Genomic DNA, 16,456 nt, shown 5'->3' with positions numbered 1-16,456 from the left:
CAGGTGATCATTCTGTTCTTCCCCCAAAATGGTAGGTATGCTGTCCAAAAGTTCCCTCTGTGCCTGTATTTCCAAATTTTGATCCTTAGCAAGTAAATTAGAGAAAAAATCCATAGCAGCCTTGCTCATGGAATCATCATCAACAACACATCTGCCATTCACTTTAATATGAACAATTTTATTCATGGCCTCATGTCTTAAGGTGGACATATGGAAGTATTTAGTGTTCCTGTCCCCCTCCTTTAACCAGACATTCCTCGATCTTTGTTTCTAGCAGGTTTCCTCTTTAGCTATTATATCATGATATCTCATAAGAATAGCATCTTCAGTGTTTCTAGACATATTAGTGTAACCATTGATCTGTATCTCATCTTGGATTTCCTTGAGCTCTAAGAGGGATGCCTTGTACTTTGTTAAATTACTTTGAATTCAATAAATTTATAGATTTATAATGTGAAACTAGAAAACTTACTAAAAATATTGAACTAGGGTTCCCATTAAAACTCAAAGAGTCACCATACTGAGTGATAACTATTGTCCTCCTTAGAATTTGGAATGGATAGTTAGACCATGATATTAACTACCAAATCATAATTTATTATGAAAAATTTAGTTTTGGTACCCAAACTTAGTAGGGTCATAAGTCCTAGCTTATTGGGCAAAAGTTGAACTAGTTGAATGTGTTGAAAAGGTTTCAAAAATACCTAATTAAGTTGTATAGACAACTCGTGGAAGTCTTGGCTGCCAATTCTACTTTGAAGACCTCCAAAAATACACATGTAAAAACTGTAGAAAATACCAAAAAAATAAAAATTTAAAATTCCTAGATTTGTCATGCAATTACTATTTGGATGCTCCTAGATCTTAGGCAAATAAGAGATGTCATAAAATAGATCTATTGCCACAAGACTTCTAACATGTTTAATCTAAATAATAGAAAAATGCTTTGAAGAGATACAACCAACATAATAATCAATTAAACCACAATTCTCATACCTTTGATATAATGTAAGAGATCAACCCCTCTCCATTCTAACTTATAATTCTCTGTAACATTAATAGATAAACTAACAACTATATTATACATAAAATTATTAATATCATTCCCTCATCCTAATTTTTGAGGTCTTCTTCCTTTCTCTCAAGCACCATGATCTCAATTTTAAGACTAACTCATCCCAAATAGAAAAAAACATGTTAATGGCCCTTGATCTACTAGTGAAGTTGAATAAGCCCACCAGAGATGAAGTCTTGCTTAGCGTAAGGTGAGGATTGTGCCTTAGAGGACTTTGTTGGAATGAAGACCCTTCACTCTTAGCTAAAGAAATTCAACCTATTGTGTGTATTTAGAATGAGTATATCTTTGAATACAGGCTAATTTCCACACAAAATGGCACTCCAAAAAACCTTCCACAAAATATAGCTTGAATTTTTTGTGGTTCAACAACAATGAAAATCCAGAACATGAAGATTTAACTCCTAAAAGTTAAAAAATTCATTATGTTTTAGGATTTTTTAAAACTGTACAATATGCCATTTTACATGGAGTTTAGCCGCTTCCGTCATTTTCATCACTTGCAAATAGAGGAAAACGACGTGGACAATCTTTTCAATGCTAGGTCGGAATACAGAAAAACTTACTGCACATCTTTTACGTATGCACTACAGCTGTCTTTCTGATTGTCTGTCTCGTAATTTTCCAATCACAATTAATTTGCTCCGACTAATAATTAACTATTAATAATTGCTATACAGTTTTTATAATTAAAAACTCTAGAAACCCTAAGGGTTCCAATCTGTTCTTTATCTGTTGCACATGTGTATAGAGTTAGGTTAAGTCACCTCTGAGTATTTTTTAGTTTAATTTGTATCCATTAGCAGTTTCAGTTAAAGATGGCTTCAAGGCTTGCTGTCGATCAAGAAGTATTGGATGGGGTAGCACAGTTGCTCATCTTAAAAAAGGGTTTTGAATGGCTAGAGGAGAAGCTCAGACAAATATGTGGTTACAAGCAAGCTATGTACCAACTAAAAGCCCACGATCTCTCTCTGAAAGAATGGCGGCAGGAAGTGTGGGATATCGTGGAGCACAAGGAAGATGAATTTGTCAGATTGTTGCCCTCGTGCGAAAGGGGCGATCCGGGTGAAGAACTTCATCAAATTACACAAGAATTTGGTAAGTTGCCACTCACCATTAATAATGAAATTCTAAGAGAGTGTATTCCCTCAGCATGCACAGTTATTTCTTCGGATCTCAAATCTTGTTTTTTCATATAATATTTTATATATTTGTGGATAGCTGAAGGGTTTATTCCACAGTGAAAATTAAAGCAAGAGTGAGATATGGGATTGGATTATCTACATCAACTTGAAATGAGTTTGATGAAAGTATATAGAGCTTGAGTTTGTTACATTCTCTATGGGTTTCATTATTTCATAGTTCTCTTCACATTAGAAGAGTATTCTTGAATTCTTGATTTTAAGAGTTGATTTTAGCAACACAGCCATCTCCACATTGCCAAAATGTGTTGCATGATAAAAACTTCTTAAAGTCTTGAATTTATTGAAGTTGAATATAACATCTACCTGAGTGGATAGGTGAACTCAAATGTCTTTCAACATCTATTCAAATGGATAAGTGAACTGAAATATGAGTGCTTTGAAGACATTGGGATCAGAGTAATTAAATGTAAAAGATGTTAGCAATTTGATCTTGGTCAATGGGATCATTATTGAAGAGAATGAATTCTTAAATGTTAAAATATGTTAGCAATTTGATCAATCTTCAAGAAATAAGTTTTCTCTTTTAAAAAAAAGAAGAGCACCTGAAATATGTAGAGAATGGTGTCTTGTGAAAATGAGTACTTGACATTCCTGCAATAGAAGGTAATATCTGATATTCCCCCCCCCCACCAAAAAAAATGAATGTTTTTTCAAGTACTCCTGCAATAGAAGGTAATGTCTGATATTCCCCCCCCACCAAAAAAAATGAATGTTATGAAAAATCTTCAACAAGTTTATCTTGATTGTTTCTTTGTGCCAAGTTCGATATGGGGTTTGGTGAGTCTCACGTAACTTACATTATGTGAGTCAAGAATTATTTATCACTTTTGGAGGACCAAAATTAAAGAACCTGCAGTTTGTTTGTTATTTGAAGTTTTCGATCCCTCGAATAACAAACAACGTGCTGGATATTTAAGCTTTTATCTTCGGGCGGATTGGAACGGTTAACAAGCCTTGAGGAGATATGTGGAAGCAGAAAAGTGGTGAATAAGAAGAGAGGATAAAAGAAGGTGGGGAAGATTGCCCAGGTTGAGATCTGCTTCTGGCATGACTTGTAGCACCTCTTTTGTCCATCCAAATATGGTATAATTGTATAAGTTCCCTTTATTCATAATTCTTGTGAAAATTTTCAGATTGGAATAAAGTAATAATACCCAGGTTGAGGTCTACTTCTGGCCTATCCAAATATGGTATAATTGTATAAGTTCCCTTTATTCATAATTCTTGTGAAAATTTTCAGATTGGAATAAAGTAATAATGCCCAGGTTGAGGTCTACTTCTGGCCTGACTTGTAGCAGCCCTTTTGTCCATCCAAATATGGCATACTTGCGTAAGATTTCTTTATTCTTGTGAAAATTTTCAATGTATTAAGATTCTACAATTGTATTTAAGACTTAGTTACATGCAAACAAGAGCAGCTAAGCGCCCAGTTCATTCCTTTATTTGTTTTCTGATTCATATTTATGTTCACCATAGAGCTCATCTTAATGTTTTGGATGTAGATTCATTCTAAACAGCTTAAATACAGGCACACAGTTCTGTACAATATGTTTTGCCGGTATGTGCTCATTTTTCCATTTATAAGATTATTATAGGCTTTCAGGGATGTGAGTTAATTGCTATTTGAAAATTTGGGTGCCCCAAATAACAAACAACGTGCTAAATTTTTAAGCTTTTACTGGAATAAAGTCAAAGACAATAATTGTTAGTTTAAAAACGAGCAAAGAAAACACATAATAATGAACACAAAACATCAGAAATAATAATAGACACAACAAAGAACTCAAGACACAAGATTAACGTGGTTCACCACTAAGTGGCTATGTCCACCAAAAATGCAGGGAGAATTCTTATTAACCAATATCCAATTACATAGTACATCATGTATGGGCTGCACACAGCCATTTATATAAACATATCAAATATGAAATGAAGAGTCTTCTGAGGAAGACAAACAGCCATGTGACTGTTGGGCTTCATATACCCAACAATCTCCCTCGTGAAGTCCAACCGGCACAGCCTGTAACATTCCCTGCATCTCCATTCCAAGGCTCATACTACAACTAGCTCTTGAGAAGATTTTAATATCGCCAAACTCTGTTCATGAACAGTGCAAATTAATCTTCTCCAAGTCAAATCAAAGTTAAAAACATATTCTCTAACTACTTCATCTGGTAATCCATAATCAGAAACACTACTATCAACAGATGCATAATACACTCCATCAAAGTCTCTTGCTTTTGTGCTCCCCCGTAATAGGATATCTAGAAGATCACCATTATCAAATTGTAATACCCAAATATAAAACTCTTGTACAAGTGTGAATAGCCTACAAACATCACTCCCAATTCTCAAGGTTGCCTCACTGAATGAATTTGTTGTGTTTTGTGCAGAAACTTGTGCACTACCTGCAATCAATGCATTTCACTCTGCCTCCACTATTGCAATCTGCAACAATAAATCATCACTTCTGCAATCTGCCTGTTCTTCTTTAGGGTCATCCTCATTCACTAGATTCGAGACTACATCCTTCTCACCCCGGGAGGCATCCTCCTCATCTTGGAAGGGAAACAAACTAGTCTCTTCTTCAAACAGCAAATACAACAAACTCTCTTCTTCTTCAGCCAAAGTCTCCTCCTTTTTCCAACCATCCCACCAATGATGTTTGGACATCACTCTCTACCGAGTCTAGACTGCCAAGAAATTTTTTGATGACTGATTCGGCTTCATCATCTGATTCGGCCTCATCATTTGAAACTTCAGCCTGTTTATTGATAACATAAAAGCACCCAACTTCAAGATCAACTATCCAATCGGATCTCATCTGTGCTCAACATTTCACCATAGCTCTGATACCAATTGTTAGTTTAAAAATGAGCAGAGAAAACACATAATAATGAACACAAAACAGCAGAAAAAATAATAGACACAACAAAGAACTCAAGACACAAGATTAACGTGGTTCACCACTAAGTGGCTACGTCCACCAAAAACGTAGGGAGACTTCTTATTAACCAATATCCAATTACACAGTACATCATGTATGGGCTACACACAGCCATTTATATAAACATATCAAATATGAAATGAAGAGTCTTTTGGGGAAGACAAACAGTCATGTGACTGTTGGACTTCATATACCCAATAATAATGACATCAACTTGTCTCAGCTCTTTTATCCATCCATATACGGCATATAGTTCTTATCTTCTGTTAGTGTAAGATCCTTTTGTTCAAATTTCTTAATGTAAAAAATTTCACTATCTGTTTAGATTTTATAATTGAGTTTAAGAGTTAGTAATATGAAAACAAGAACAGCTGAGCGCCCAGCTCCGGCCTAAAGAGTTTTATTCGATTGAAGAGAGTGATGACTAACACGAGTAGAATGGAGGCAGCATGATTTTTAAAACTAAAAAAATTGAAAGAGAAGGTAATGGATCAAACTTTAGTGAGAAAGAGATGTACATTTCTATGTAAGCAAGTTTAATACCAAAAATTTGTTTGTCTTAATTAGTTTGCATAATGCCTGCAATACACATATTACAATGGTGTGGTGTTATGTTACGAGAATAAAGGCCGACTGTTGAAGAGTTTATCTATAAATTATAATCAATCAGGTTTTCAGATCTTTTGCTGCACTAAGCTTGGGAATTTAAAAATATTTCCTCAATCTCAAGTCCACAAGTCATATTGATCTGAATTTCAGATCTGTATGAATCAATCAAGCAAATTGTCCATGTTTGGTGGGATCTAATTATAGATTTTGACTGGCCCAACAAAAAACTAAACATCCCGGTATGTGTGAGTTTGGTTACTACAAATCCTCCTGAAGAGTTTTTAAATGTGATATCAGTGAGGAGGAGTACCCTTTCCCAGACAACTTTAGCTATAAATCTTCTAAACAGATTTCCTGCATTACAACATCTCTTCAGGCAAGTGATTTTGAATACTACTCAGTTGTTTTCCAACCATTTGGTCTGCCTCAATCTACAAGAATTACACGGAAAGCAACGCGGTATGCATTAAGCATGGTTATTGCATCAGTCATCATTGAGGCCAGAGGACAAATATTGAAAGGAGGAATATACCGGTACTTGCATGGATGCAGGGACTGTAACTGTGAGGATCATAAAGAGGATAAAATTGTAAATATAAGTTGTGGGCTATGATAAAAAGTTATCTTTGGATTATGGATACTCTTGGTTTGAATCCATTACGAGGTAAAACTTGTTGGGCTGTTTGGTGAAATCATAAGTACTTGGGGGTCTCTGTTTTTTGGATCATAAGATCGGTGTAAAATGCAGAAAACTCAAATGTTTGTCACTGCTAAACAACTTATGATGCAAACTTCCTGGGCCAGTTTCTCCAGGAAACCAAAGATTTAATCCAGAAGTTTAATAGAGTGGAAACCGAAAGATGTAAAGATAGTAAAAAACAAGCATCACAAACTTATGGCGAGCCCACAAATAGCACAAGTGAAAAAGAGCAGGATTTCATGAGTGCTAAGTACTAGCAACAAGAGAGGGACGATAGAAATACTGGAAAGAAAGAAATTATATTAATACCGTGAATGATCAGAATGGGAGAAGAATGGTAGAATGGTAGACTTACGTTTATTGGCTTGAGTTGGAGATGGAGAATAGCTACTACAGTTAGATGGAAGCAGCATTAAACAAGCTGATAAGTGAAAGGAAGCTGCAGAGGAGTGGAGTTAGGGATGCAAATGAAAGCCATAAACCATGAACTTTAAATTGTTTATATTCATATTGTTGATTTTATTTTATCTTACAAAACATATTTCATAGTTCATAGTGCATAAATAATAATTAGATGATTACAATTTACAAAATTTCAATTACAACAAAGTAAATCTATTAACTATGTACAAAGTTCAAAAAAACCAAACGTAATGAATGAATCTTGCTACTACAAATAGAGATATGCTAGAGAGCTGCAGATGTTGATGATGAAGCTCCTAAATTAGAGCTTCTTAGAAGTCATGTAACCTCATGACTATCCAAGTTGGCCTCAAGGATCTCAAAATCCTCAAGCTCAAAAAAGTCATTAAAAAAGCGGTTTTTCTTTACTGAGCAGACATCATAAATTACAAAACGAGAATTAGCAAATTCATATTTGTGATTCAATAATATTTGCAATTTCTGAAACAATGCGATTAAGAACTATATTAAGAGTGTGAAAGGGAAATTATATGACAAAGGAAGCAATTGTAAAGTTAATAAACGATTAAGAACTATATTAAGAGTGTGAAAGGGAAATTATATGACAAAGGAAGCAATTGCAAAGTTAATGAATTTTGAATCAAATAGCTCAAGGCAGAGTAATAGAAATAATTTTGAAACATAATATTATATTTCAAAACACTCTAAATGATATTGAAATGTTCTCATTGGTAACTATTTTAGCAGATTTATGAAATACTAAAGGGAGTGTTAAATATTTTTCCATTAGATAATAAAGACTTATTAGTACAAAAGAAGAGAACAATTACTTGAGCCACAATTTTAGCTATTATTGTTCAAGTAAATTTTCCTTGATTTTGTGTATAAGTGAATGATGGAGTTAAAAACGGACTTTGAGTTTAGAATTTGAAAGATTATAGGTACAAGTGTAATGCCATGTCCTAATGACCAAGGGCAAAACTTGCAGACCAACTTTTTTTTTAAACAACTACAAACTGCACTTGCTCTACAATGTGCACACGAGTGTCATATGGAACATTATGGCACAAGGGAATGACAACAATAACCTCACCATTGTATATACAAAGTGGTACTAGTGGAAGAGTGAACAATCACGGGACAAATATGACAACCCAACAAAGAGAAGTAACATCACCTAAAGGATACTGAGGTATCAACTCAAAATCTTGGTTTCTCATGACACCACATAATGATAGAATGGGGGAACCTCCAATCCATACTAATGCACACCTAAAAACACCAAGGATGTTCTCAGAAAACAACACCAATGAAGGCCATCTAGGATCCAACACAACTCAACTAAATAAAGACACGGTCAATTTCTGAGACTAGGAGTAGGACAAGAACACTAACACCTCCAATCCACTCAACAAGACAAATACAATCATTAACAAAAAGGGTCAACCTACACAAGTGGTTGTCTAGTTGGGAGACCTCACTCCCTTACAACCTTGTCGGGGTTTGGAGGTTAGGGATACACCTTACCTCATTTGCAATCGAGGGAACTACATCCTCGAATTCCTAAAGCTCGACACTCAAAGGGTTTTTGGGGTTGGGGCTAGAGGATCGAGCATAGCGAAGTCTAATTGGGAATCTCAGAGGCCTAATGTCTGAGGTCCAAAAAATCGGGACCTCCGATGTTTTACATTCCAGAACACCCATCGGGGATCAGGGGTCTCACTTGCCAAGTTCTAAACCCAAACCTTTAAAGCCTGATGGTCGATGGTCAATGCTCAAAACTATCAAGGTTGCAAGCTTGAAAACATTTGGGGATGCAAGGCCAAAAATTCACCCTTTCGAGGACCAGAGATTGGGTTTTCTCCAAAAATCTTCTACACAAAAGAACTCCAAAGTGAGAAAGTCCTATCCTCAAAATGTAATAAACTTAAGAAATTTCCAAGGTGAAGGAGGAGCTTTCAGAGGTTGGGGGTCGTGGATACACTATGTAAGACAACTTTTTCTATGACAATCAAAGTTTTCAGGGGGTCAAGGTTCGGGGTTGCATTAGACCTTATTCTCATACTTAAGAAGTTTTTGAGGCATAAGCCCGACCACGACTTTCAGACCACTTAGCCAATTTCTAACTTTTTGAATTGAGATACAACAAAAACGACAAGTTTGGTCTAGCAACTAAATTGTTCTTTTTAAGCCCAAGTAAAGGTTCCTACAATCATTTACCATCCTTACCATAAAATAAAAGCAACTTGATCAAGCTTTATACAATTATGCTCGGTTCCAACATTGAGTCATGTAAATGCAATTGACATATACTAAAATGATTCGTCTAGTTATGTTGCATCCATATCAATGAGAGAGGTTCTTGAAATAATATTACATTACAATAGAACTCAAATGTTCTATCAATATACAATTCCACAACACTTAACTAGTTGAAGAGAATAAGAAAATACATGAGAAATGGATCCACTGTGCATCTCAATTTGCTATCATCTGGACCCCAACAATGGTATACACACCACTTGACCACTTGGAATCAAAAGATCCACTCCCTTTGTGCTAGAAGATAGTCACATTGGCCACAAGCATACTCACACTAAATCACATAGGGAGATGGCTTACACACACATACCATACACAAAGTATGCATGCTCATACACATCATACAAGGGAGTCATCAATATCATGAAGGGACAAGTACAAATCCTCATTGGACATGGACACCAATGGCACAACCAATCACTCACACATGCAAGAAACATGGGGAGAAGACATAGGCACATCCAAGCATGAAGAATACACAACATTAAAGAACAAAAGAATGGAGTCGACACCAATAGGAAAGGAACAATACCTCTTATGGGTGCTACTCAAACTATACTAGGACTAGATGCTAGAGAGCTAGTTAGGGAGTGTCTTCACAGATTACAAGCTTAGCTACCATGTAGAATTGAAGATCCTCTCATATGGACAAGGACATTTTATCATACAAGTATTGAAGTTCCTAGAGAGGACTTGTCTTCCCAATCACATCCTTAGCCTTTACTAGCACTCAAGGCATGTGCAGGGCAACCATTATCTTGATTAGTTAATAATCCATTTTTTATTAGTTTTTACTTGATCAAATGACTTCCACGTGTGATAACCACGTACAACCACTTTGGGCCAAGGTCACATTGGTAGCCACTCCCATAACCCTCTCCAATACCTACGTGCTAGGCTCATCCATTCACTAACAAATGTGGCATAAAACAATGCAAAATACAAGGCTTTACTAATTTTCAAAACACATAAACAATACATTGGTTTCCACATTTTACTCATTTCAATATTCCTCAAATCAAATTAAATTTCATTTTCCCATTTCAAATACTCACATTTTCTCAAGCACGTGACATGCAAAAAAATGCAAAAATTGAGAACTTGTCCAAAAAAATTCAACATGAATCCTATTGACTTGTCTCAACGTTTCACACATGAAAATCCAATTTCCACATTTTAAAACATCCAAAGACTCCCATAACTTATAAATTTTCCAATTTTCATGCATAACAAAAACTAGAAATTTCCATGAAACTCCATTAAAATAGCTTCAAATTTCACCAAAATTTAAATTTTCAAAACAAAAAAAAACCTAAAAGTACCCTTTGGTTCTAAAAGTGCCTAATACCACTCTTTTAATATAAATCTGACATTTCAATCATTTTCTAAAATTTTTGGCATTAGAACCCCATATTTTGGAAAGTTTGTAAAAATTTCACAAAATAAAATATACATGACCAAATCAAATCAAATGAAATGCAAACTAGGGTAGTATAACCCTACCAATGCCAATCGAAGCTTTTAAAATGATTAAAACAAAGCATAAACAAAGATTTAATAAAATATCTCTTTTTTCACCCAAAATTTGCAATGAATGGATCTTTGGAAACACACAACGAAAGCACATACAAATGAAGCAACAACTTCCCTTCCCAATTCCTATCAAAATGCAAATAATCTCATGCAATTTGGTGTCAATTGCTCCCACAATCAACAAATCAATTTTCCTCTAAAAGAGGGTTTTCATGCTTTCCAAAAACCCCAAAATTGATTTAAGGGTCAAATGAGCACTTTTTCCCTTTATAAAACTCAATTGACTTTTTGAAAATAAACTAATATAATTAAATAAATAAAACTTTTAATTCTTATATTCATTAATTTGGCCCAATTAAAAACATATTTAAATGATCATAAATAAGCCGCATAAAAAATATTCTCAAAACAATAAATAACCATAAAATTGCCAAAATTGTGTCAACATTATATAAAGTAATAATTAAACTAAAATTTCCCTAAAATTCAAATTTAACTCCAATGATCAAATATGATCAAAACAAGTATAAATAAGTCATATTTAAACATTCAAAACATTAAATAACCATAAACACCCATAAAACTCATTTCAACATTAAATTGCAAAAAAATCGCCATTTAAACTATAGAACTCAATTTTGCAATTTAATTCCTAGCGAATATAAATTAGCATCGAAGCACTCAAGCACTCTTTACTAGGCATCCACATAGGGGTTAGGGTTTTGGAATGTTACCAACCATGGTATATGAAGTATAACACTGGTAATCACATAGGAAATCGATACTCAAACTAAGTACAACAGTTTAGGGCTAACATGATAAGCCAATGTTATATCTCTTATATAACCATTGTTAGGGTACACTTACACATTTGTAGTCAGGTGAAGTTGACGCTCAGTACCTGCAACCACTCAACACACATCAAGGGTACCTGCGCATATATATAAATAGCTGAAGAGCATACAATTTCCCCAAATGGGGTCCAATATCACATATATCTATTTATTGCATTTCACTAATTTAAAACACATTGTCATTTAACTTTATATCAACATTAACATCTCACATAATAAATCAACATCGCATTAGTATTTCATCTCCACATGCCTTTTAATGTCACAATCACATTTAATTTACATTTAGGCAATATGTTGAACATTATTAAATTGAAGCATAATAAATTTAGGCATAACACCATGCCACATACATCACATGAATTATCATCATGAAGTAATACATCAAATCCTTACAAAGAACTTGATACAATATCATGCATGCATCTCAATGCAAATAACACCAAAAGCTGACATGTTGAGGAATACCATCTCAAACATGCCAGTGGTCCATACACACCATGAGTCATAAAGAAATCAAAACATACTAGAATAGAGCATGAACAATAACTTGGAAGCATAATACAATCACACCATACTAGAATAGAGCATGAACAATAACTCATAAGCATAATACAATCACGACATGTGCATCTCTAGATACATCATCAAACCAATGTCAAGATTAATACACATCTCCTAGATGCAATGAGAAGGGCATTACAACAAGTTTCAATGACAAACCAAAGCACATGGAACATTCCCTCTCAATGGGACAACAATTGTTGAAATCTATTTGGCTCATTAAAGAGAATATATATGAGGCATGCTTCGGGAGGAATTAAGATATCCCCACTAGTATACACACTAGAATACTATGAGGGGGGTGGGGGTTAATCAATATTTAAGTAAAACAAAACCCTTCAACAACAATATTAATTCAAACCTTACTCAAAATAGATTAGTAGTAATGGAACAAAACATTTGTCACAATTACACACTTGAAAGACACTAGATATACATGGAAAATCCAACAAGGGAAAAAGCATGATGAGCAAGCTACTTGGAGCTTCTGTCCAAATCTAGCCTCATAAGTAAAACAAGGTTATATTACGTTTTATAGGCTACAACTCAAAGAAAGTTGCAACTCCCTAAAATAGAGTTTTATGGCTACAACCAAAGGAAGTTCACTACTCCCTACAAATCACAACACTTACAAAAGGATGCTACAACCTCTAGATGATATGGATTGATGATTAACTTCCTCCACAACACCTCTACTAAATAATATCAACTACCTCCACCACATTTCCTTGCTCATATGAATGATGCTACCTTCGGCTTACTGCTTCTAGTATATAGCAATCATTTATTTGCATTTTCTTTTCTTCACACTCTTGTAACAGATTTGATCTTCGATTTATATCTTCCACAAACATCAATAAGCATTCTCCTAGTTGACCAAGATAAAATGTGTAGACATGAAATGTGCATTGCCAAAAAGGTTAGCACAAAAACTTTCGTAGAGGAAGGGAAATAATTGTGGTTCAAACTAGAAGATAAACAAGACCAAATTCACCTTAGCACTCATCTCCATGTGAGAGAATACATCAAAGTATTGGTGTAGAAATTTCGAGTTAGCCCATCAAACCTTTCATCCATTTACTCCAAGCCACAAATAGTGTCGAATATACGAGGAATCAATATATAGAGTGTTTACAGTGAAAATGGATAACAACAATATTGAAAGGCTAAATAAATTCAACCACAAAACCCTAGCCTAACAACAACAAAGATCCACCATAACATGTGAAGATTACCTAAAATAATGCACATCAAATGAAATCACAAAGATTATACCATCACATGTCCAATAGGGTTTGAATCTCCATTCTTCCTATCTCCATTGACCTTGCTTGATATATTTGTTCTCAGATTTTGTGTGCACAAGAGCTCAACAAAGAACGGAAACGTGGTTGCAAGTAGGATCGCATATGAAAGATCGAATGCTAGGATGCTTGATTAGAATGTATATGTCCAAGGATTGAATGCATAGGGTTGATAATGAAGGAAGCATCTCCTTATATAGAAGACACTATAAGAAATGGAGGGATAAGATTGAGAGGTGTAAAAGATAAATGGTCGGCTATGATTAGAGGGTAGGTAGAGGAAATAATAAAATAATGAGAGGGTAGGTAGTGTAGGAATTAAGAGATGAATGACATGTGTCATAGGTGGAAAAGGTTAATGAATTAATTAAATAAATAAATATTTATTTAATTAATAGAAGAACTGAGATCAATTAAATAAATAAGATATTTATTTAATTTAGGAAAAGGATAATTTAAATAAATAAATTTATTTATTTAAATGAGAAATAAGGCTAGAAGAGGATAAATGAATTAATTAAATAAATAAAGATTTATTTAATTAATAGAAGAATTAGGCTAAAATAATTAAATAAATAAAATATTTATTTAATTAGACTGGACAATTTTAGGTGTCTACATTTTGCCCCTCTTTGAGACAATGCAGCTTGTCGCGTTGTTTCAAAGAAGATAATATGAACTGATACAAAGTTGCCCCAAGATGGGAATGATATGCCCCCTCAAGAGATTGGATGAAAATGTCTGAAAAGATCGCAGACAATCTCTCGATAAGAAAGAAAGGCTAGAATGGACTGACCGGATAGGATAAAGTGACAGAGTCACAGGATAAAGAAGACTGACTCGGGAAACGAGGGCTAGGGTCTAGGGCTAGGGCAATCTATAAAATAGACCACGAGGGGAATACATCCTCATTGTCATCCACACATCTAAGAGATCAGAGTGCAGAGAGAGAATAGAGCGGCAACAGTCAGCAGCGATGGCATTGGTGCACAGATTCGATCGCGTTCGCCGATTTCAGAGGCCAGCAGATGGAGGAGAGTTGGTGAGTACCGTAAAACCTCCTTGTACTTTGTCGCAATAAATGTTGTCATTAATGCATGTTAGGTAGCACAATAAATGCATTCTAGAATGTGTCAAACAAGGTCAAAAAAACGTCGAGGTGCGTCTATGCTAGTGCCAGGCGCATCTAGGTTAACTAGGCGCGTCTGTGTTTGTGCCAAGCACGTCTATGTAGGAAAAGGTGTCTATGTCAAATGCGAGCATGTCTGCGTTGGGCAGGCGTGCTTGTGCTATGTGGGCACGTCTATGTAGAGCAGGTGCGTCTATGCAGAGCAGTTGCGTTTGTGTATTTCAAGCGCGTCTGTGCAGAGCAGACGCATTTGTGCAATATGTAAGCGTGTTTATGTCATGAAGGTGCGTTTGTGTCTTCAAGGTCGAATCAACAATTCTATGATGAACATACGTTGTCGATTGGATAAACTACTAAGAGGATACACTCAAGCAGGTCCTCTAGGGAAGACTAGGATAGCAGATAGGGCTAGGATTGACAATTCTGTGATAGAACATACGTTGCCAATCAGGAAACTACTCAAGAGGATACACTCAAGCAGAGCCCAAGGATATGATAGATCAAGGCACTTTTTGATGAACAAAGAGTACCAAGACAAAGTACTTTGTGATGAACAAGGAGTACTAAAAAAGAGCAACACTTTGTGATGAACAGTGAGTGCAAATATGAGCAGGACTTTGTGATGAATAGGGAGTGCAAAAACATGTAGTACTTTGTGATGAACAAGGAGTACCACTAGGATAAATAGCAACACTTTGTGATGAATAGTGAGTGTCACTAGGATAGAGCGCCATATGATAGATATAAGCACTAGGATAAAGAGTAGCATTTTGTGATGAACAGGGAATGCCACTATGACTGACATGATTGATTTGCTTGACCGCAGGAGTACCTACCTATGCTAGAATCACGGGAGAGATTCCCATCGACTCAGAGCTTACGACCGGAGCTGACATTTTAGGACAGAGAAGCCATTGAGGTTATGGGTTTGTGATTCATTTTGTATGTGCCTGAGTTTCGGGTGAACATGGGACTGTTGACTGCGCTAGCTGAGAGATGGCACTCAGAGACTTGCACTTTCCATTTGCCGATGGGTGAGATGTCAGTCACCTTGGAGGATTATATAGGATACTGCGGATACCGATCGATGGAGATTTGATACCCTATGATCGAGACGGAGACAGGGATGCCTTGAGATGAGTGTTTTAGGATCCGAGATTGGAGATGAGGGCAGGACACGTGGCATGGGATACCATGACACAGACAGGATTGACACTACCATCAGTACTGGTAGGAGTGATCAGTGGGTTCTTGTGTCCGAACAGGGCGACACGAGGGTTGGTTGTGGGCTGGGGAGCACATTGGAGACACTGATGACACAACATACCAGATATGCCTGGGGACCGTGCGTGCTGGCACATTTGTACTATGAGCTTCATCAGTTTGTATACCATGGATCTGTAGGATTGGGCTGTGGAGTGACATTATTACAGGTATGGGCTTATGAGCATCTGTCGGTTACCCGACCGATTCATTTCAGAGGCAGGGGCCATGGGCGCAGTTTTGTTCACTTATATGACATGATTACCTCACAGCCGCGGATCGGGAGACTGGAGCACTGGCACAAGGTCATCGATGAGATTGACACTGTGGTATGGAGACCATACCGAGAGTGCAAGGAGTGGGAGGATGACGCAGTGGAGCTGTCGTACACCTTCAGGAGCAGGTATCTGATTGGGCGAACACCCTATGTACTGGAGAGGCAGTTGGTTGACAAGGTTTGTAGGCAGTTCAGCAGGATTCAGCGGATGCCACGGGGTTCCACGATGTATGCTCGGACAGTGAGGGATC

At 36.1% G+C, this 16,456-nt stretch overlaps 1 protein-coding gene across 4 annotated transcripts in view; it reads left to right on the top strand.

The window, feature by feature from the left end:
- The first annotated feature begins 1,729 nt into the window (after positions 1–1,729).
- LOC131068326 (uncharacterized) overlaps positions 1,730–16,456 on the top strand; it is a 31,448-nt gene continuing 16,721 nt past the window's right edge. Inside the window, exons 1-2 of one of the 4 annotated variants that reach the window (XM_059214182.1) lie at positions 1,730–2,173; positions 2,317–3,614. In XM_059214182.1, the coding sequence (XP_059070165.1) occupies positions 1,894–2,173; positions 2,317–2,369 (333 nt within the window). In that variant the 5' untranslated portion in view covers positions 1,730–1,893 and the 3' untranslated portion in view covers positions 2,370–3,614. Of the gene's footprint in view, positions 2,174–2,296; positions 3,615–16,456 lie in introns of those variants that run through there. The other 3 variants (XM_059214184.1, XM_059214183.1, XM_059214185.1) reach the window with 3 other exon arrangements.

The sequence above is a fragment of the Cryptomeria japonica genome, chromosome 11 (genome assembly GCF_030272615.1).
Source record: "Cryptomeria japonica chromosome 11, Sugi_1.0, whole genome shotgun sequence".
Lineage (NCBI taxonomy): Eukaryota > Viridiplantae > Streptophyta > Pinopsida > Cupressales > Cupressaceae > Cryptomeria > Cryptomeria japonica.
This window is presented reverse-complemented; position numbering and strand designations above follow the sequence as displayed.